Raw genomic sequence first — 21,532 nt, forward strand, 5'->3', positions numbered from 1 at the left:
ACTCGGTTCGCTATGCGAAAACCACCTTCCTCAATGAAAATCCTTCCTGTATATATGGAATCACGTAAACGCAAAAGGGATTCAGGGCCCTAAAAACTGATATATGTTCTCATTCCTAGTGTGACAGTGTATAGAATATACTGTAATGTTCCCAAATCAACACTTCTGTCCTCAAACTAATCACTTAAGTAACTCTACCTACAACAAAGAAGTGCTTCTATCCAAAGACCAACCAGTGGTTGCAGGGATTGAGGGGAGATCAAGTTGGGGTGTTACTGTTTTATGGGTACAGAGGTTCAGTTTAGGGTGATGAAAAAGTTCTGGAGATGGATGGTGGTGATGGGTACACAACAGTGAATGTACTTGATGCCACTGAACTGAATGTTCACTCAGAAATAGTTAAAATGGTAAGTTCTATGTTACATAGATCTCACCACAATAAACAATTTTTAATGTTATTAGCCCTAAAAATGAGAACACATAAAAGAAGAATGTATCTGTTATAAATTCTAATTCAGCCTGGTTGGTGTGACTCAGTGGTTGAGCGTTAACATGTAGAACCAGGAGATCACGGTTTGATTCCTGGGCAGGGCACATGCTCAGGTTTCAGGCTCGACCCATGGTAGGGGGCGTGCAGGAGGCAGCCGATCAATGATTCTCTCATCATTGATGTTTCTATATCTCTCTCTCCCTTCCTTTCTCTGAAATCAATAAAGACATATTTTAAAATAATAATAATAAAAAAATTCTAATTCATCTAGGCCAATAAAAGTCCCCCAAAGCAACTAAGTTAAAAGAGCACCCACTTAGATTAAGTGACTCATTAACGTCCCAGAAACATTCTGTCATTGCTGAAAGCACTAGCGAGGCCAGGGGGACATACTCTGAATTTTATACACATGTGCACATTTGTGGCCGACTGAACAATACATTCACAGAGCCGTGTCTTTATTAGTCCAACAGCAACAGGAACCATGGTGGGGGTCAACACACAATGCAGATTTAAAAAAAAAAAATTTATGTGTCTTTATTGATTTCAGAGAGAGGGAGGGAGAGGGAGAGAGAGAGAAACATCAATGATGAGAGTCATCGATTGGCCGCCTCCTGCACGCCCCCTGCTGGGGATCGAGCCCGCAACCCTGGCCTGGGCCCTGACCGGGAATCGAACCGTGACCTCCTGGATCCTAGGTCGACGCTCAACCCCTGAGCCACGGCGCAGAGTTTAAGGCCTGTCACGGAACCACAGGCTTGGGTGCAATCTCCAGCAGTAAGAACTAGGGGAAGGAAGCTCCTGGGGGGAAGGAGGGTGCACCCGGGGCTCCGCCCTCGCGCCCCCCGACCCCAGGGGGCGGCGGGCCCCTGCTTACCACCAGGCCCAGGACGAGGGTGCGCACCCGCTCGCCGATCTCGGGCGAGATGTCGTTGCCGAACTGCTGCAGCGTGGTGAGGAAGCGCTTGAGCTTGCTGAGCTGCCGGGCGCCGCAGGCCGGGGGCAGCTGCTGGTTGGCCAGCGACGAGGAGCTGGACGACGAGGGCCCGTTGCTGAAGCCGCTGGGCGGCGAGGGCGCGCCGTTCAAGGCCGTGGGCGAGTGGCTCGTGCCGTTCGTCACTGCCGGGGGCACAAAATCAGACAGAGGAAAATCAACCCACGGGAAGGGCCCGGGACAGCCGCAGCCGCCTTCCCTTCCCTGCAAGCCGGGCGAATCTGGCCGTTTAAAAACCGTTGCGTACAATGTTGTATTCGTCGCGGGCGCACAACCCAGCGACTGGACAGTCAGGCGCCTTACAAAGCGATCGCCCCGAAAATCCAGTGCCCGCCCGACGCCACTCGGGGTCACGATGGTATCACTGACTATATTCCCTGTTATAACTGAAGCATAAAGGAATTATTTAAAGTTAGAAAAGCAACAGCGCTGCTGGAGCTTTCTGGTACAATGCTTTGACGTCACAGGCTGGGGTACGGTCTCACTAGATGGGCCCACGCCTCCCGCTGCCTGGGGCGTCCCGCACAGAAGCCGGCACCAACGGCCCGGGCGGCGACACAGCAGCCCTGCCTCCCAAGCGCACATCTGCCCACCACCTGAAACACTTCAAACGGAGCACACAGCGCTCGGATGTCAGCCTTTTGTCACCAGCTTACATCAGTGCGGCAGGGCTATTCCTCTCCGAGCCGCTCCCCTAGAGAAAGTGTACATTTGGTGGAGACTAAATTTATCGCTGAACATTTTTAATCATGTTTTATACACACAACTGACAGCTATGTTTATAAAGATCGGACTTTCAAGCTTCAACCTCATACCACCCAATTAGAAGGCTATTTTCTCCCCCTCACGTTTCTTAACCACTTCTTTAGGGAAAAATACACGTTTTATGTAAGAAGCCAATATGGATACGGTAATCACCAAGGATGTGACGTCAAGAAACTCACAGGGCACATCGCTATCCCATTCATAACAGTTGGTGGAAATTCGGTAAATTCATTTCTGATAATATTTACTTGGACATCAAGATGAGAATCCGTAACTAGAAGGCTAGAAAGATCGGCACATTTCTCACTGAAGAAAATGCTGGTTTTTATAATGTTAGATCAATTGATTTGACAAACTGATCTTATCCAAACACATTTTTAGATATAATTTTGATAAACTATCTCCAACAACAGTTTGATGATGTTCTAAGTATTCTATTATTCTTAAAGTTTCAGGATAGTAAAAAAAAAAAAAAAAAAAAAAAAAGGCCTCTTGTCCTAAATGAGCACCAAAGCAGCCTGTCAAGAAATGATAGCTCCTAGGACTTCTCACCAGGGCCACATGCCTGTCGCTATGGTTTTGGATAACAACAAATACGAGATGACAGACAGGGTTTCGACTTGGCGCTGGGCAGCCTCCTGCTCCTCCCGCAGTGGAAAAGGTCTTCTGAATGGCGATGCGACACTGCACAGTCTGGGATGTGCATTTTGTAGATCCTTCGTAATCCCAGGAACCTATTTCTGCCTGTTTTGTTTTTTTCCATTCATATGGATTTGATGGCACATGGTCCATAAATACTACTATCTGCACCAGAGAGCATGCATTCGTTTCACAAACTCCTGATGACAAGTAACCAAGACGTTGGGAGCGATGGAAACAAAGCTGCCCGCTGTCCCTATGAGGATATACAGGAAAGGAAAGGAAGCTGCGACTCTGTCCTCTCCGTGTGTGACACAGAAAGCAACACACTGCACTGACTCGGGACACGAGACCTGAGCCAGGATGGGCTGGAGTGAAGGTCTCCTGGAGTCTGACAGTTTCCAGACAAGAAGGATGCTTCTTATTTCAAATGTTTTCCATGTGCAATGGCTGTGTCAAGTCTTGGTGTGCATGTAAATGCTAGATTTTTAACACTGTAACCTAAAACTGTTAGATTTTAAAATGACTTGTGAATAACAGAAGAAAACAGTATTAGAAGATCAGATGTAACCTGGAAATAATTATTGACCTGTTCCAGTCAAAATGAACAAACTAAAACAAGAAGCTCCACATGAAGTCGAATTAAAAGTTATAGTGGTGTCCGGCCGGTGTGGCTCAGCGGTTGAACATCAATCTATGATCAAGGAGATCATGGCTCGATCCCCAGTCGGGGCACATGCCCGGGTGGTGGGCTCGATCCCCAGTAGGGAGCGTGCAGGAGGCAGTCGATCAACGACTCATTGATATTTCTCTCTCTCTCCCTCTCCCTTCCTCTCTCTAAAATCAACAAAAACATACATTTTTTTTAAAAAGTTATAATGGTAACATCTCAAGTTACAGACCAAATGTCATGTTCTTCACTCACTGAAATCACAGTAAAATACGTTTTTGAAGCAATCGTGAAAGGCAGGCAAATATCGGCAGCCATACAAATTACACCTAAGACACGACACATCTGTACCCAGTACCTACTCACTGGAAAACAAATGCTTTTTTCCTTCATTTCTGCATAATTCATTGATGCTGGACCTTTTCTCTTCATTGTTATCTGCACAAAACCTTTTAAACTTCCAAATGAAAGCAGGAAACGCAGAAGCGTCTACTCACGTGTTGTCGGCGTAAATGAACTGGTTCTTGGGGCTCCTTGAGTTGTGGGGGGCGGTGGCATCGTGGGAGGAGTCAGCCTGGATGGAGTCTTCACATCCACAGGTGAGTCTGGCATCGTGGAGTGCTTCTCAGTCCGATCTGGGGGATGCCACCACGAACATGTTAAGCACCTCGGTTTTTAAAGTGGGGTTCACTTTTCTTACAAGCAAACAGAAGAAATCCAACATCTTCTGTCAATAGAACAGGCTCCTCTACTGGAGTTTAAGTCAGGACCTGATCATCCAGACCCCACCTAAGCAGGGGTGGCCCAGATGGCAGGATCTCATGTGTAACCGGTTATCTTACATCCTACTGCTGTTTCTGGGTGGGGCAGATGCTGCTCAAAGCAGAAGCCGACGTCAGCAGGAGGTAAAGAACTGACGAGGTGGGATGGTCATGAGCCCCTCGTGCAGCTTGGAAATGACGCGGATCTCAAGTTCCGCTATGCAGGTGAAATACCGGCAGGAGTCAGCGTTTGGTGATTTTTAAAAAATATATATCTTTATTGATTTCAGGGAGAGGAAAAGAGAGGGAAAGATAGAAACATCAATGATGAAAGAGAGTCACTGACTGGCTGCCTCCTGCACGCCCCCCACTGGGGATTCTGCTGAAACCCGGGCCTGTGCCCTGACCGGGAATCCAACTGTGACCTCCTGGTTCATAGGTCGACACTCAACCACTGAGCCGCACCAGCCAGGCCATTTGGTGATTTTTATAACTCTTATCGTCCCCTTTCCATACTTAGTTCTCTGGCCTGTGAGATGAAGCCGATTATGTCTCCAGGACACACACCTCCCTTCAGTTTTTTCTGCCCTATTTGAAAAATCCCCACTACACAAATGTCATATGTCACACAACAAAGTCAAGCTATTATTTACTTAGAATTTGTGAGTTTATGACCCAGCACTTCAAAAACATGAGGCTGATATTTCAATTAATAATCTCAGGCAGAAGCAGCAAAGTTCCAAACTGAAAACTAAAAAGAACCAGAGACCCCCCCATTTATGTTTTTCATGAGTAGGTGACGGCTATGGAGAGATTTTCTGATGAGCCAGTCATGAGCATTGGCACTTCAGGGCTGATTTCTACTCAGTGTACTCCTCCCTTGGAATTCTAAACTTTTTCCCTTGATCTAATCTATTTGTCAAATCTCCAGTAAAAAATAGAAGTTTCTGTTTGTTTCTTTAGATCCAGTTTTCCACAAACATGTGCAGAGGTGCCCACACACACACACACATATGTCACACATACACCAAACACGTTCAAGGCACCTTCTGCAGCCTTAGACACAGATATGTCCCACTTTGACTTTCTGAAAAGTAACGTAGACAGTTGACAAAGAATGGGTCTTTTAAAATATAACCACATGGGGACAGAGTTAATTACTCAAAATAACTTAAAAGTCAGCGATGAAGAGGAAATGGAAAGGCCAAATTACCACTGTGACAACTCCAGAACGACCTCACTTTATCCAAAGCAGTTTCACACGGCGTGGGTCGCGCCAGAACACGATACGACAGAGCTGACACTATGCGGACACCATCCTGGGGAAGAGGAAGCCAGAGGAGGGACCATCGCCATTCTCACAGGCGCGTCCTGAGGGTGATCCGGTACCAGGATGGGGTCCTATCTGCTCTTCTCTAGCTGCCGTCTGAATCGCAGCGAGTGTCCCCCCCGAGTGAGTGTGCTCTGCGGAGGTGACGGTAAAAGCACCGAGGGAGGGCGTCTCCGCCTTTACCTCCCTGTTAAAAACTGTCCTCCTATTGCTATTCCCCATCGTTGAAGAAGCAGGATCGGTAGCCCTGGCCGGTGTGGCTCAGTGGTTAGAGCCTCTGCCCACGCACCCGAGGGTTGCAGGTTTGACTCTGGTCAAGGGCATGTACCTGGGTTGCAGGTTCGATCCCCGGCCCTGGTTGGGGCACGTGAGGGAGGCAGCCAATCGATGTCTCTCTCCCTCCCTCCTTCCCTCCCTCTCTTTCTGAAAATCAGTGGAAAAATATCCTGGGGTAGGATTAACAAAAACCAACCAGAAACCCGGTATCAGTAAATCAAGTATTCTAGAAAAACACACAAGTTAGGCAGGTTTCCAACCCCTCCTCCGACGGTGAAACGCCTTACACAGCCCACTCACCTCCACCACCCTCGGCGACAGGGGCCCCCCGGCTCTGCGGCGCTGCAGCCGGGGAAAGGTGCCGCGGCCGATCCCAGTCACCCTAAATAAAGGCAAATATTTCTGTCCTGCGGAGGAAGGAGGGCTGGGGGAGGCCTGCCAGAGTCAGCTGGGAGATAACAGTGGGAACTGCTGGCCCATCTGGTTTCCATTCGGCTCACACTCAGGCTGAACTGTGAGGGAAGCCAGGCCAGATACACAGGCCGCGCAGCGCAGACGGGGGGCAGCGGGCGGGGGCGGGGCGGGCGCCGAAAAATAAAAGCGAAGGAGTAAAGGGACAGAGAAGGAAGAGGGACCCAAACGGGGAGCAGAGCCTAGGGAGGGGAAACTGGCCCTGGGCAGCTCTGTTAACCTCGGCAGCTAGACGCCGAGCCTTAGGGGACCCGGGCCCCTCCTTCCTTCGCTTGGCCTAGCTCTTGACCAGAACCTAAGCTTGAAAACGTACCTTAAACCCACATGCTTTATTTTTTTTAATAGAAAAAAGACATAAAATATACTACAGAGATGACAATGGGTTGCTTTACGGACTTCAGATAACCTTTGTAGGTCTGTCTTCATCTGTCCAGTGTTAAAAAATTTTCATATATCGTGATTTTGATTTGAAGACGTTTTGATTACGTGTCTTGGTCCATATTTGTGACGTAATTCTATCCAGAAAATCAGCAGCAGCAGCATCATAATAGGTAGGGAAATGATTTTTTTTTATATGCCTTTATTGATTTCAGAGAGAGACAGAGAGAGAGAGACAGAAACATCGGCGATGAGAGAGTCAAGCCTGCAACCTGGGCATGTGCCCTGACCTGGAATCGAACCGCGATCTCCTGGATCACAGGTCGATGCTCCACCGCTGAGCCACGCTGGCCGGGTGGCAGATGATTTTAAATTCTTGAAATGCTCATCCATTATTTTAGGAGCAGTAACAGCTAAGCCGATGCACAGCAAACCACCACAGCTCCTAACAGGAACGTATACATTCTAACTGGAATATACGCAGATCTCCAAGGTTTCGACATTAGCCAAACTTCTGAGATGGTTAGCTTTTCTCTGATCAAATGGAGTTCCAACCCAGGGGCCCTACAAAGTTCGACAAAGTGGGACCATATGTAACTCATTCCAGGCTGTTCAGTGCAATCAATCCAGGATGGAGATAGATGGTGAAATGACCAGTCAGGCCTAACCCTCGCACACACACAAAACTCTCTGGAGTAAAAAGATTTAAAATAAATTCAGAAAATGTGTTTCAAGTATGCTGAGTTGTGCTGCATTTGTTTTGAATTAAAAAAACATTTTGAAATATATATTCTTGAAATTTTTATAGTAAACAGTAAAAAAAGCTGATTTAACCACAGAAGCATTTCACTCCATTTCAAATTAGAAGATGTACTAAAACCAATATTGTTGTAATAGTTCTTATGTAATTTTTAAGTTCATGAAAATTACATTGTTCTTGCACATAATTTCTATTTTTAGTTGCCGTGGGAAAACGCAGATATTTATTGACAGATGGACACAAAATGATAAAAGGGGGAAAAAAAGAAACAATTTCTATCAGATCAGCGAGGTCCGTATAATCAAAAGAACTGCCCTTGCCTTTGCCTTAATGGTTCACACCACTTCTAAACAAGGCTTTCTGTACGTGGTAATATTTAAACTCACATGGCACGCATCCAACGCACATGCACGAAAGATGGCTGGAGCATGGAAGAAAGTGTGGCATATATAAATACATTACGGATACCATTTCAGTGTCAGGGTCTCCTAGAAGCGGTGTGTTTTCCATTTCCTTTTTTGTTTTTTAGTAAAAGGAAAAGGTATGCCATAATCTGCCGTGGCACTTATTTTACTTTTCGTTAGTTCAAACAGTTCCAGATGTGCTTTTAAAGTATAAAGAATAGCCATGCTCCATGTTCCTTGTTTACATACCACGCTAGAGATGATTAGCGTAAAAAGACAGAAAGTTCAGTGCTGGTAGGCTGACCATCTTTTTCCATCAGAGTTTACTTATCACGTCAGTCAGCATAGACTATCCATGCCCCAGAGGTGTAATGGATCGAGAACTTCTTGGTCAGTTAGTAGCTAGTCCAGAGTTAGTCTTATCTGAACACGTGTTAGTTAGGGCAGTAGGAGGTCCGCACTACAGAGGGTTAATCCCAAGTGGGACCGAGGTACTGCTGATGAAAAAGAGAAGACTATTAGGGAGGAAAAACACTGGGTACAGAATTTTATTTTTATTTTTCTGGAAAATAGGGCAGTCACAGTTCTGACAATACAGTGGTTTAGCGACTCCAGGGTCTGGGTGTGAGATGTGACAAGAGACTAATGGAGACTGGAGTGGTGGCCACCAGCCTCCGCAATGGTACCATCTTATTTCCCTGATGAGGACGTCCGGTCATGTTCATTCCACAATGCCTGAGAATCAACGTGAAATGCTAACATTTTAAACCCGACGCAGTTACACGGTGGAAGAATATTTGGCATAATAGGAGAATTTCTAGGTTTCAAATGTAGACTCGACAATTACCAGTAAGTCAAGTCCTCAGGCAAGGAAATTATCCTGAACCTCGGTCCCTCCGAAGAGGAGGCGCCCAGCCTGGCCGGAGTGGCCCAGCTGGCTGAGCAGCATCCTGTGTACCCAAAGGCTGCAGGTTCGATTCCCTGTCAGGGCACATACCCAGGCTACAGGCTTAATCCCCAGTCAGGGCACGTACGGAAGGCAGCCGATCCATGTCTGTCTGTCTCTCTCTTTCCCTTCCTCTAAGCCTGTTCTCAGGTGAGAATTAAAAAAAGCCACAAACAAAACAAAACACCACAAAAAATAGAATGGGGATGCATCCTCTCTGCCTCACCAAGAGGGAGCGCAATGCCTAATGCACATGACGCGCCCGCACGTGTGAGCTCCGTTCTCTCGTGCCTTCCGCTCCATGATCCACTCACGGCCTTATTTCCGTGCCCTTGCCCTGAGGCTACGCTCTATTTATACGGGCACCTTGGCATCCCCTGTTTTCCCTGCCTCTCCCTTTGATGCTGTTGTCTCCTTCACCTAGAAGGACCTGTCCCATCTCACACGTTCCTCGCTGCCACATCACCCTGGAGCTCCCCCGTTTCCCCAGGCACCAGCCACACCGCCTTTCCTGACACTGTTTTATAATTTCCCACAGCCCATATGAACAACAGTCATGTATGTGTATTACACACCCAATACCCCGATCAGTAAAGACAGAAGGCAACTTGAATGGAACCAGAAGAAGTAAATGGAATCTTAAGAAGGTTGGTTCCATTCCTAACTTTTATAAATCCATTCCCTGTGTCATAGCCCGTTCAAAGATATCAGCCCTAATTTCATGGCCAAAGACAAATACACAACCATCAACAACAGCATATAAAGATATAATGAGAGAATGAAATGGAGGTAATGAGGGAAAATACGGGGACCGGAAATTCATTTCAACTCCCTAACTTGTTAGGCTGTTTTAGGGGAGTGTAGGAATGACCTGTTGCTACATCATGTCTCATCATAGGTGTTTTATGAAGATTGTTATTTCAGAAACACAAATCTGATCTTACCTACTCCCTGATTTAAAACTTTGTGGAGTATCCACCCCACTGTCCACAGAGAAAACTATAAGCTCTTTGGCTTAGCTATGTACGGACACTGTTGAGTTCCTGCTCAACAGCCCTGCTCTCCTCTTCCTTGCTGGACAGCCCTGATTTTGTTCAGATGCACAATTCTTGGAGGCAGATCCTTGTTTTACGTTATTAACGTTAGCACATTTCCCTTGTCAGCAACAGGATTCAGAGTAGGGCACTGTGCTCTATGGAAGAGGTCCCAGGGAAGACGCCTTCGCTCTCTAAACCCAAGGAGGAAACTGTCCCTCTTCTTTTGATGCTGTATCTGTAAATGACTCCTTCACCTCACTTCTCTGGAGTCTACTTTTCTTACCTATAAAATTAAGGATCTTTTGATGACCTCAAGAATCTTTCGCAAAAGCTCATATCCTCTGGTTTCTTTCTGCAGATACAATCATCCCAGACACAAATAAGACTACCCACAGAACATACATCTGACAATAAAGTGACCACAAATAAAATTATTTTGAAATTGGCGATTATAACCAGACTTCCTCTGTTCACATAAATGTCTATGTCCACAAATGTATGTCTGCATAAAAATTTTCCCATAAACATTAAAATTAGCATGTATACCTTGTTTTCAAATACACTTTCAATCCTCATTACTAAATCTCCATCAATGATTTAGTTATAAAATAACCATACCAATGTCCAATTGTCCCTCTTTAGTTACCATCAAAATACTCAGTTCCGTAGCCCAGGTTCTCGAAAGGGTGATCTACACTCACTTTCTCTGCTTCCCCATTTCCTATTCCATCTTACACCTCCTTGTGGTGGACACCTACAAAATTGCCCAGGAAGTTTCCCTCCCCGTAATGGGACCTGCCGTACCCTCTAATCTCATACATATCTTGGGAGCCATCATGTTCTTTCATGACTTTGTACCCGAGATACCAGCAACTGGCGGAGGCACAGCGCCCAGTCCAAGATGGGCGATTTCAGCCATCCCCTAAGACTTTTATATTCAGAATTGATAAGGAAAACAATCCCACTCCAGAGGTAGAAGACTACACTATTTATTGACCTCCTCCATAGCTAGAAAGCATGTCTTTATTGAAGAAGGCAACTAGCAGGCAGAAAGAAACAAAGAGAAGTGGTGAGAGATTATCCTGATAGAGCTAAGTCAAGGTCCTCATTTTACTGAATCCTAGGTGCTAGTTGCATCATCAAAATTCCAGCAATTTGTATCTTCCAAACCATCTGCAGATCCTAGTCAATCAATCCCTCCTTTACCTGAAACCTAGTTTGAGTTGACTTTTCACTTGAAACCAAAGAGTCCAGACTAAACTAACCCTGGAACGTAGCATCAAGGTGTCCTAACTCCAACTGAAATTCTTCTCAATTGTCTCTTCAGTATTAATCCAAAACTACTTGTATCCTTTATCTGGCATCTTTGTGGCATGTGACACTGCTCACCACTTCCTCCTTCCTAAGACATTACTGTCTCCAGAATTCCATCATTCAAACACCCTCATTTTTCTCGGGCCTTTCTGTCTTCTCAGTCTCTCTTACTGACTCACCTTTCTCTGCCTCTGTGATAATTACTGGCATTTTCTCCCCATGTTATTTCGTAATTCCTCTTTAAACTTTCACTTTATACCTTTCCTTGGTGACTCCATGTACGCTGTGCTGGTCGCACCGTGGCCACACTGTGGATAACTTTACCTATGAATCTAGCCCTAGCATCCTTCCTAGTTCTAGACGCAGACCAGATAGCTGGCTACTCATTTCAACAGCCTGGGTTCAAATGCTCACCATCCATCATCATTCACTGGGCCTGTTCAACAACCCATTAAACGACTCCCTGCCCTGCACTATTCATCTCTATCCATCTGCAAATGGCATCCAGTCATTTGACTACATATGTCAAAGGTGATCACAGATCTTGCCCCACTCCTCTTAATAATCTTCAGAAACCTAGCATAATGTTAAACATCAAGTCCACGTGCCTTAACAGGGCACAGAAAGACTGCTGTGGCCCATCTGCCTCCTGCTACCATTCCAGAGCCACATTCATTTCTCCCATCCAAGGCCATCCCGCCACAGGACTCCACATTGCACCGCTGTGGCTCTCCAATGGCCCGGGTCTCTCTCAGGCTTCCATCACACTGCATCCTCTCCTAGAATAGTCTTTACCCCACCGCCGCCTGGTTAAGTCTGTCATTTCTTTACAACTCCATTCACATGTCACTTCAGCCAGAAGCCCTTTGCTGACAACCTTTCCTTCCCCAGCTGGCCCAGACTGTCCCCTATTCCCCCATTCCACTGTCTAGATCCCTTTAAGTACTGATCACACTGTACTTAGAACCCAGGTCAGTCCCTCCTGATAGATGGTAATTTACTTAAGGGCAGTGATGACATCTTACATGTTTTTATATTCCCAGTACTTTTCACCGTGCCTAACACATAGAAGGTGCTCAATAAATCTAGTATTTTAGATGAATATACATTACTATAATGCCATATGTCATGCCTATGGTCACAACTTTGAGACCCTAGAATTTCCAAGAGACTTGACTTTTAACTAAAGATAAATTCATCTACACATTTTTTTCCAGCATCCTAAAAGAATCCTAAAAAAAATTTCTACATTCTGAAAACATTAAGTACCCAAAGATAATTCTAGAAAAAAACACTAGTAAGTTATTAAATTCACCAGTTTTAAAATGCCTTTCAGCCCGGCCAAGTGTGGCTCAGCAGTTGAGCGTCGACCCAGGATCCAGGCGATTGGGGTTCGATTTTCTGTCGGGGCACATGCCCGGGTTGGGGCTCGATCCCCAGTCGGCGGCATGCAGGAGACAGCCGATCAATGACTCTCACTCATCATGGATGTTTCTATCTCTCTCTCTCCCTTCTCCTCTCTCTGAAATCAATAAAGATTTTTTTTTTTTTAAAGAAAAAAAAAAAGCCTTTCAGTAATCACAATATATTTCCTAAGACCTTTCATATTAGGGGAAAAAAGACTTTACAAGGCAATTTATATAAATATGACCTCGTCTTTAAAAGCACTGTGTTTTTACAATAATAGTATGAGTGTAGTCACACATACGCACATTCAAAACAAAGAGAAAAGTATATTATGAATCAAAAACACACAACTTTGTCCACATGAAGTTTTTCTCTTGCTTGTCTACAGATGAGAAAATTACAGGCGATTTTCTTAATTTCTTCTTGTTGTTTTCTCTTTTATGTAAAGGTTCTACGGTGAGCATGTTTTATTTTTACAAGCAAAAACTATACAAACACTCATTAGGATAAATCACCTAAGATCAGGCACTGGGCACTGCAGGCACAGTACCAACCGCTCTGCACGCTTCATTTCATTTTAAATCTCCCCATGAAGAGGTATTCAGAATTTCCCACCTCATATAAAGGAGCCGAGGCCCAGGCGGGTTGCAGAATTTGTCCAAGGTTACAAGCCACAGCTTATTCCAGGCCTCCTCAGAGTTTAACATGACCTAAAACTGATGTTATATCATACATGGTCTGGAAAACTGACATAAAGACACACTGAGCGGGTGTTAAATCTACAGAGTTAGTATTACACTGGAACGGCACCTTCCAACACCATTACTAGTTACACGTGGCCATTCCAATTCTAATTAAAGTTAAATAAAATATAAAAGTTCTTCAGCCGCACTAGTCCCGTTCAAGTGCTTAAGAGCCACAGCAACGTGGCTACATGGTTGTGGCTGATGGCCATCACATCAGAAAGCTCAGCCACAGGACATCCCAAAGGACGCCATCCGTGGACAACATCTCTGAAATGTTATGTTAGAAAGCATGGTTCGTGGAGGTGACAGAGGTGACAACGCAGCCTGAAACAGTAGGGACAAGAGAGAAAAATGCCTCTGGACTATTCTCAATACCTCCCATTCCCCTTCGGATCTTTCACTTGTTTTACAGAGTGGGCGTCTACATACAATTTCATTTGATAGCTAACAGGTAGGAAAAATAAATCTGAAACCCAATGATTAAGATCAGTGAGGTGTGAGTTCTGAGGAAGCCGGAGAAAATGCCACGTTCAGTCCAGGTCAGCAGTAAACATCTAACTACGCCAATGACAACAGGGCCAGGGCTCCTAGAAGGAGCCAGTCCGAGAGGACAGCCTGACATGACTTCACGCCTTGGAAGGGCATGAACCTGGGTTAAGACTTGGGCAAAAGGGAATGAGGTGAATCCATATTAACCTGTTACTATTTCTAGAAAACCATCTTCTTAAAAAAATGTTTTGGTCATCTCCGTCTAGAGGAATTTCCCTTCCCTTCCTCCATAGCAATTAGCAGCTAGTACTTGACACATTTATCTTGCTTTGAATGTCTCCCAGCCACAAGGTCAACTTCATGAAAGCCAAAATTTTCCACCCGTTTTGTTACCTCCAGTTTCCACAGCCTTTGGAAGAGTACCTGCAGTATGAGGCATTGGATAAAGATTCCTTGAATGAATGAATGAATGAATGAATGAATGAATGAATGAATGAATGAATGGAGATGGTAGGCAAGGAAGAAAGCAAAGCTAGTTTCCGACAAAACAGCCAGAGACTTGTTAGTGATTCTGTGGTTGTTACCTAGAGGGGGGCAAAGGATTGAATAGGCAGACAGGATAAATGCTAAAAGCACACCCCACAATGAGAGACCACTCACACCTGCCAGAATGACCATCATCAATAAGTCAATAAACAACAAGTGCTGGCGAGGGTGGGGAGAAGGGGCACCCTAGGGGCACTGCTGGTGGGAATGCAGATGGTGGGAAGCAGCAGGGAGGTTCCTCAAAAAATTAAATATTGACCTGCCATGTGACCCAGTGATCCCACTTCTGGGAATATATCCTAAGAATCCCAAACACCAATCACAGAGAACTTACGCACCCCTATGTTCACAGCAGCATTATTTCCAATAGCCAAGATCTAGAAACAGCCCGAGTGCCCATCAGCAGAAGGGTGGGTAACAGCTGCGGGGCATTTGCACCGTGGAATACTACTCGGCCCTAAAAGGAAGGAAAGCTCACCCTCGGGGGCAGCATGGGTGGGCCCGGGGGGCACTATGCTGAGTGAAACGAGCCAGTCAGAGAAAGACAAGTTCCATCTGATTTCACTCATATGTGGAATCTAATGAGCAAACTGAACTACTAAGCAAAACAGAGACAGACTCATGGATGGAGAGCTGGCCGACAGCTCTGGGGCGGGGGGAGAGAGGGTTGGGGGGATCATTGAGCAAAAAGAAAAAACAGAGAAAAAGCTCATGGACAACAGTGTGGTGATGGCGGGGTGGAGGGCGGTGGAAGTGGAGGGGGGTACAGCGGGGATAAATGGTGATGGGGGGAAAAATCATAATGACCAAACCGCTCCATGTTTAGAATTAAAGATAGGATGTATGAAATCCAAAAAATAAAGATAATTTAAAGTATTGTCTAATTCAGACTGTTGGCCACTCTTCCCCACCAAAACCCACAAATTTTAAACTAGTAAAGAACTCTCAGTATTTTGCTTACTAAAAACAAACAAACAAACAAAAAGAGCAGGAAAAATAATTTGGAAAAAAATATTTTACCTAATATTTTAAAAGTTTAACCTCATTAGTATTTTTTTATTATTATTAAATTAAGATACTTCTTTTTATCTAATAGCCTGATAGACATTTTACCATGATATAATTTTCAACACTCTATCTCTGGTGTCTAAACATGGCTCTTGCACAGAGTAGGTACTAGAAGTTTATTGAATTAACTAAACCATTTAAAAAAATTAAATTATTAAGATGTCCATTCTACCCCCATTTAGTAATACTATAATCATTAGATATAATGCAATCCCAACCAAATTACCAATAGAATGACCATCCATTTACTAAGAATCACTTATATTTCAGATAGCACTAGAGATGTCTTCTCTGAGTTTATGAAGAATTATAATGGGGAGAAAAATCAAACCGAATATGGATGGAAAACTGCGAAGAGCACCCCATGTACAAATAAAAATGCTGCTTGCTAGACAGCTAAAAGGCCATGTTCAAAAACACTATGTGTCAGATAAATTAATCACAAAACTAATATGTGTCTAAATACAAACAAAACTGTTCTCAATCAAGGTTCACCACAATATTATTAACTTGTTACAAACAATAACTTAGGATTAGGATATATCCAAAACCATCCTCATCATATCACTACTACTACCTCCTTAAAAGGCAAAGTGGTAGAATTTTTGGAACATGGAAAGCACTACCATAGAAGTCCACTATGATTGTAAATGTCTACACTCCTTGAGTGACAGTACAAAAAAAAAAAAAAAAGTTGGCAATCTGGTCAAACCAGTACATATTAAGTGCCTTTCCCTTTTTCTCAAAAGTACTGGCCAGAATACCTCAAGATAGTTATTGAGGCCTTAAAACCATCTCACATATTCTTATCAAAATCTTATTTCTCTGAAAAACAATAACTTACTTTTACAAGCTTAGACTTGCAAGAAAACACTAAATCTTGTCCTGGTAGATGATATTTTCTGTCCACTTGAGCTGACTACAGGCAAAATCCTGAAGTCGGCAAAATTTATCTTCAGTGTGGCTCTGTTCTCCCTGGTTTCTCTTCCTTTCAGTACCTCCCTCTATTCCTCTCACCTCCAAGAAACCTGGAACTCTTATCCTCTCTTAGCTAAAGATTGCATTTTAACACCCACCTAGGCCCAAAGTCAGAAGCTTCAGATCTGTCCCAAATGTCTACTTCTAGGCTAAAGTTGCAGTGAAAATTTAAAGTAATTCATATTATTTTAAATGGTGATTGTTGATGGTGGCTACACACACACACACCCTTTTCCTCATGGGCTAATGAATAAGAATTGTCTGAGTTGAGGGGGAGGAGAGGGTAGAGGAAAGACACAGAGAAACACCATCCAATGATGAAGAGAATGTATTTTTATATACTTCCTTCTGCATTTCCAGGTAATACTCTTGAACAAGCAAACATGGTCTTTCTCTGCCTTAACTTGAATAATCTGTTATGGGTCTAACACAGGGTCTTCAGGAACTAAGGAAGTATCAGTGGGAAAGATACCATAGCATGACAAACGGTTCCAGGCAGTTACCTACTCACAGATATAATCCAATGTCTCTGGAATGTCTATTTATAAATATGATAAATACTAGAAAAAAGTAACTATTTCCCTTGTCCCCTCTATAAATGGTCAGCTCATTTTCACCTTTTCTGTTTGAACATCAGTGTCACCTGCTTGGGCATCACGCCTTCCCTGGCCACCTGATTTTCTGCCCCTTTGCTTGTTTGCTTCACAACACTTGGAAAACTCACAATTCTCTTTCACCCTTCTCCTTGGAGTTTAGTGGGCTCCCACCCCAGAGCACTGTTGTATCCCAACCCTAAAACAGTGTCTGGCACAGAAGTTCTCAGAAAGATCTGTTGAAACAAATAAAGAAGAGGGGATTCTAACTTTCAACAATAAAATGTGACCTGGTTGTAACACCGGTCAGGAAAGAAACAGGGAGATGTCAACAACCAAAAACACAAAGGGAGGTTATTAACCATGAGCTCATCCTGAGGTCAAGATTAGATGTGCGGTGTGACAAAGTAAAGAAGAAAAGCATAACAGGACGGAGAAAATGAAGAAAGCTTTCCACATTAAATGAGCCTGAGGACCTCCAGCCTGGTAGGGTCCCCCACAATGTGAGGCAGAAAGTCATCAAAGGGAGTGACATCAGCATCATGGCAGTGTGAGAAAACCCCAAGGCCTCTCCCCTTGTTGGGCTGCTATAATTCAATGAAGGGCTCCCTGCTCAATACACAAACGAGTCTGAGAGATCCACACATGGAAATGCCCGAAGGTGGGAAGTGTGTCAAAAGGGGAGATGAAATGGGGGACAAGGGCAAAGAGGGGAACTGCAGACAGTCTGACACTCACCACAGTCCCAGCAAAAATGAGACTGGTTAAGGGTCAGGGCCAACCCCTACTGGGCAGACCTGAGGAGTGGAGGCAGCAATCTGCCCTGAGTGACCGGTCCACAGTGAGGCTGAACCCAGGATCAGAGACAAGGGAGCCATGCAGAGGGTGGCAGCAATGGACCGGCCGCATCACCAGACAGAGCCACAGAGGTGGGAATCCAGACCCCTCACCTTCCCATGGCCCACCCAACATCGCAATCCTCACTCAGTGGGTCACAAAAGGATAGAAGCAACATTTCAGTCTGGGTGATCTTAACTCACGGTGGATAATCCCACTGGAAGGAACCATGCCTTAGGCGTGAGAGCTGATCTCCCCTCACCCAACCACCTCCCCACCACTAGAGGGGGAGGCAGCTGTAGGGATGCATAAAGAGGGGTGCAGCTGGCAGAAAAGTGGTGCCAGGAACATAGAAGCCAAGAGCCCCACTGTCCACCTCAACTGACCGTGGGGTTAATGACCTGAGACGAGGCAACCAGGTAAGAGAGGATGCCCACCTACTTGGGGAATATGGGGCACTTCCCACTGCCAATGAGGAGACAGTGCCCACAGAGATCCTGGAAGTCCCAGCAGTACAGGTAAGAGAAAACAAAATCTTACATTATAGCATCACCTTCAGGAAAACGAAGGAAAGTCCTCTACTTATCAACCCACTAAACAACAACAAATCAAGTACTCAAAAAAAAAAAAAATTCTCTCATTCAACTACCCAAGGGGAGAAATAATCCATCAAACACCATGAATAACTAAGGTAACGAGAAAGTAAAATAAAGAAAGAAAAAATAAACTTAGAGACATGGAAGACTGTGATCTAAATGACAGAACTCAAGATTTCCATTCTAAAAACACTCAACAAAATACAAGAAAACTCAGAAAAGTTCAATGAGCTATGAAAGAAGATTAATGAACAAAAGGAATACTATACTGAAACTATAAAAAAAGTACCAGACAGAAATTCTGGAGCTGAAAAAAACTCAACAAATGAGATGAAGAATGAACTAGCAATCATAGGAAATACAGCAGACCAGATGGAGAAAACGATTAGTGATATCAAAGATAGAAATCTAGAAATGGCCCAGGTAGAAGGAGAGAGAGAATCAAGAGTTTAAAAAAAATGAAAGAATTCTCTGAGAACTATTTGACTCCATCAGAAAAGGTGATCTGAGAATGAGTATACCGGAGGAGACAAGAGGGAGATGGGAACAGAGAGCTTATTTAACCAAATAAGTGATGAGAACTTCCCAAACTTATAGCAAGAACTGAAACTGCAAGTCCAAAAAGCCAACACAACACCTAATTATCTGTCTAAAAAGGCCTTCTCAAAAACACGTTATATTAAAGCTGTAAAAAAATTAACAAGAAGAAAAAAAAGAATTTCAAGGCACCCTGGGAAAAGAAGATTGTAAGGTATAAAAGAAACCCCATTAAACTATCATTGGATATTTCAGCAGAAATCCTACAACCTAAGAGAGAGTGGAATCGAATACTCAAAATATTGAAAGCGAGAAATCACCAGGCAAGAATAATATATCCAGCAAAGTTATCTTTTAGATACGAAGGAGGAACAAAGGCTTTTCCAGACGAACAGCAGCTGAGGGTATGGACCACCACAAGGCGTGCATAACAAGAAATGCTGAAAGGGGGCGTTCTGATCGAAACAAGACCACAGAAGGATACGCAACTGTAAGATCACCAACACACAGACAGAAGCAGGAAACAGCCACTGTTATTCAGAATTGGGTATTAAACACTTAACTATCACGTAAAGGTTAAAGGAGGTAAAAGCATTTAAAAAAAAAAAAAGACAGACAATAGCCGCTGCGATTTGGAAATGAAGTCGCTGCATGAGAAGGGGTGGTTTGTGACAACGAAAACACTAACAGGAGAGGGCAAGAGGACTGAAACTGCACCGGCGGAGACAAGAAAAATGACTCCTGTACGTATGAAACTTTTTTGCATAAACCTAATGATAACCACAAAACAAAAATCTAGAACTGAGACACATAAATCAAAGAGGAAACGAAGGGAAAAAAATCATAAAATACCACCAAACTAAAATAACAGAAAAACACGCTAGAGAAAAGAAACAATAGAGACACAGAGCTAACAGGAAACAAAAGACGGAATGGCTACTGGGAGCCCTTATATGTGAATAATAACCCGAAATATAAATGGACTGAACTCACCAATTAAAAGGCACAGAGGAGCGGGATGGATTAAAAAACCAAACCCAAATATTTGCTGCCTTCAGGAAACCCATCAGCTGCAAAGACAAACATAGACTCCAAGCGAAGGGGTGGAAGATGATACCCCAAGCAAATGGCATCCAGAGAGAAGCAGGTGTAGCCATTCTTTTTTTTTTTTAATCTTCGCCAGAGGATATCATTTTTTAAAAATTGATTTTAGAGAGAGAGAGGAAGGGGGAGAGAGAGAGAAATATCAATTGGTTGCCTCCTGTACACGGCCCAACCAGAGATCGAACCCCCAACCTAGGGATGTGCCCTGACCGGGAATCGAACCTGCAACTTTTTGGTGCACAGGACAGCGCTCCAACCTACTGAGCCACTCAGCCAGGGCAGGCGTAGCCACTCTTATATCAAACAAAATAGATTTCAAGATAAAAAGAGGTAACAAGAAACAACGGTGGATACTTTACAATGATAAAAGAGACAACACATCAAGAAGACATAACACTTACTAATATATAGGCACGCAACCTGGGAGCACCAAGCTAAATAAAGTAATTAATAACAGAACTAAAGGAACAAACTGACAAAAGTACAATTACACTAGAGGCCTTCCATACCCCACTGACAGCCATGGACAGACCATCCAAACAGGAAGTCCATGACATCGGTCTTAAATGACACGTAAGTTCCAAATGGACACAATTGATCTTTACAGAGCTTCTCAACCCCATCACAGCAGAACATATTCTCTAGAGAGCATGGGACATTCACACGTTGGGGCACAAAACTGGTCTCAAATTTTAAGAAGATTCAAATCATACCAAGCATATTATCTGACCAGCGCCGAATCACGAAAAATTAAAAAATATAAACAGACTGATCAACAGTAAAGAGATTGACAGTCATCAAAAATCGCCAAAAAAATACATGTCCAGGACCAGATGACCTCACTGGTGAATTCCTTAAAAAGGCCAGGCTCACGTACGTCCTACTGATTATTCAAGCCCTGGATTCTGAGCAGCGAGCGCTTAGTCCATAGCTGGTTCTGAATAAATATTTGCTGGAAAACTGCTATAAGTCAAACACACTAGGATTTCGGACAACAAAGTAAAGAAGTTATAAAAAGAAAAACAAAGAAGGTGAGAAAGGAAACAGCACTGCTACATGAGACCCTGCCCTGAACCAGCCGGGAGCTGGGAGGTCTGGCTCTACCGTGCACGCAAAGCCTCCCTTCCCTTGTCGTAACACAATACCCACCTGACCGTGAACATCGCTGTGTGGGTGTCTTCCTTGCTGGGGTGAAAGACCACTACTATTACTAATATTGTTGAAATATCTTAATAGCAGTTATAGTTATCGAGTATTTACAAAGTGCCAGGCACCTTGCTAAATGATTTTTTATATGTTAGCTCATTTTATCTGTATAAGCCAATGCTGTGGATGTTATTAATATTACCATTTTACAGGTGGAAAAACTGAGCCTTAAAGAAATTAAGCAGTGTGG

At 44.0% G+C, this 21,532-nt stretch overlaps 1 protein-coding gene across 3 annotated transcripts in view; it reads right to left on the reverse strand.

The window, feature by feature from the left end:
• The window catches only part of RUNX1T1 (RUNX1 partner transcriptional co-repressor 1), a 120,461-nt gene that overhangs the window by 43,433 nt on the left and 55,496 nt on the right, over positions 1-21,532 (reverse strand). For 2 of the 3 annotated variants that reach the window (XM_081117378.1, XM_081117379.1), the window contains exons 2-3: positions 4,056-4,193; positions 1,368-1,609 (exon numbers count right to left, since the gene is read on the reverse strand). In XM_081117378.1, the coding sequence (XP_080973504.1) occupies positions 1,368-1,609; positions 4,056-4,193 (380 nt within the window). Of the gene's footprint in view, positions 1-1,367; positions 1,610-4,055; positions 4,194-6,225; positions 6,295-21,532 lie in introns of those variants that run through there. The other variant, XM_081117380.1, reaches the window with a different exon arrangement.

The sequence above is a fragment of the Miniopterus schreibersii genome (assembly GCF_964146895.1).
Source record: "Miniopterus schreibersii genome assembly, chromosome: 17".
Lineage (NCBI taxonomy): Eukaryota > Metazoa > Chordata > Mammalia > Chiroptera > Miniopteridae > Miniopterus > Miniopterus schreibersii.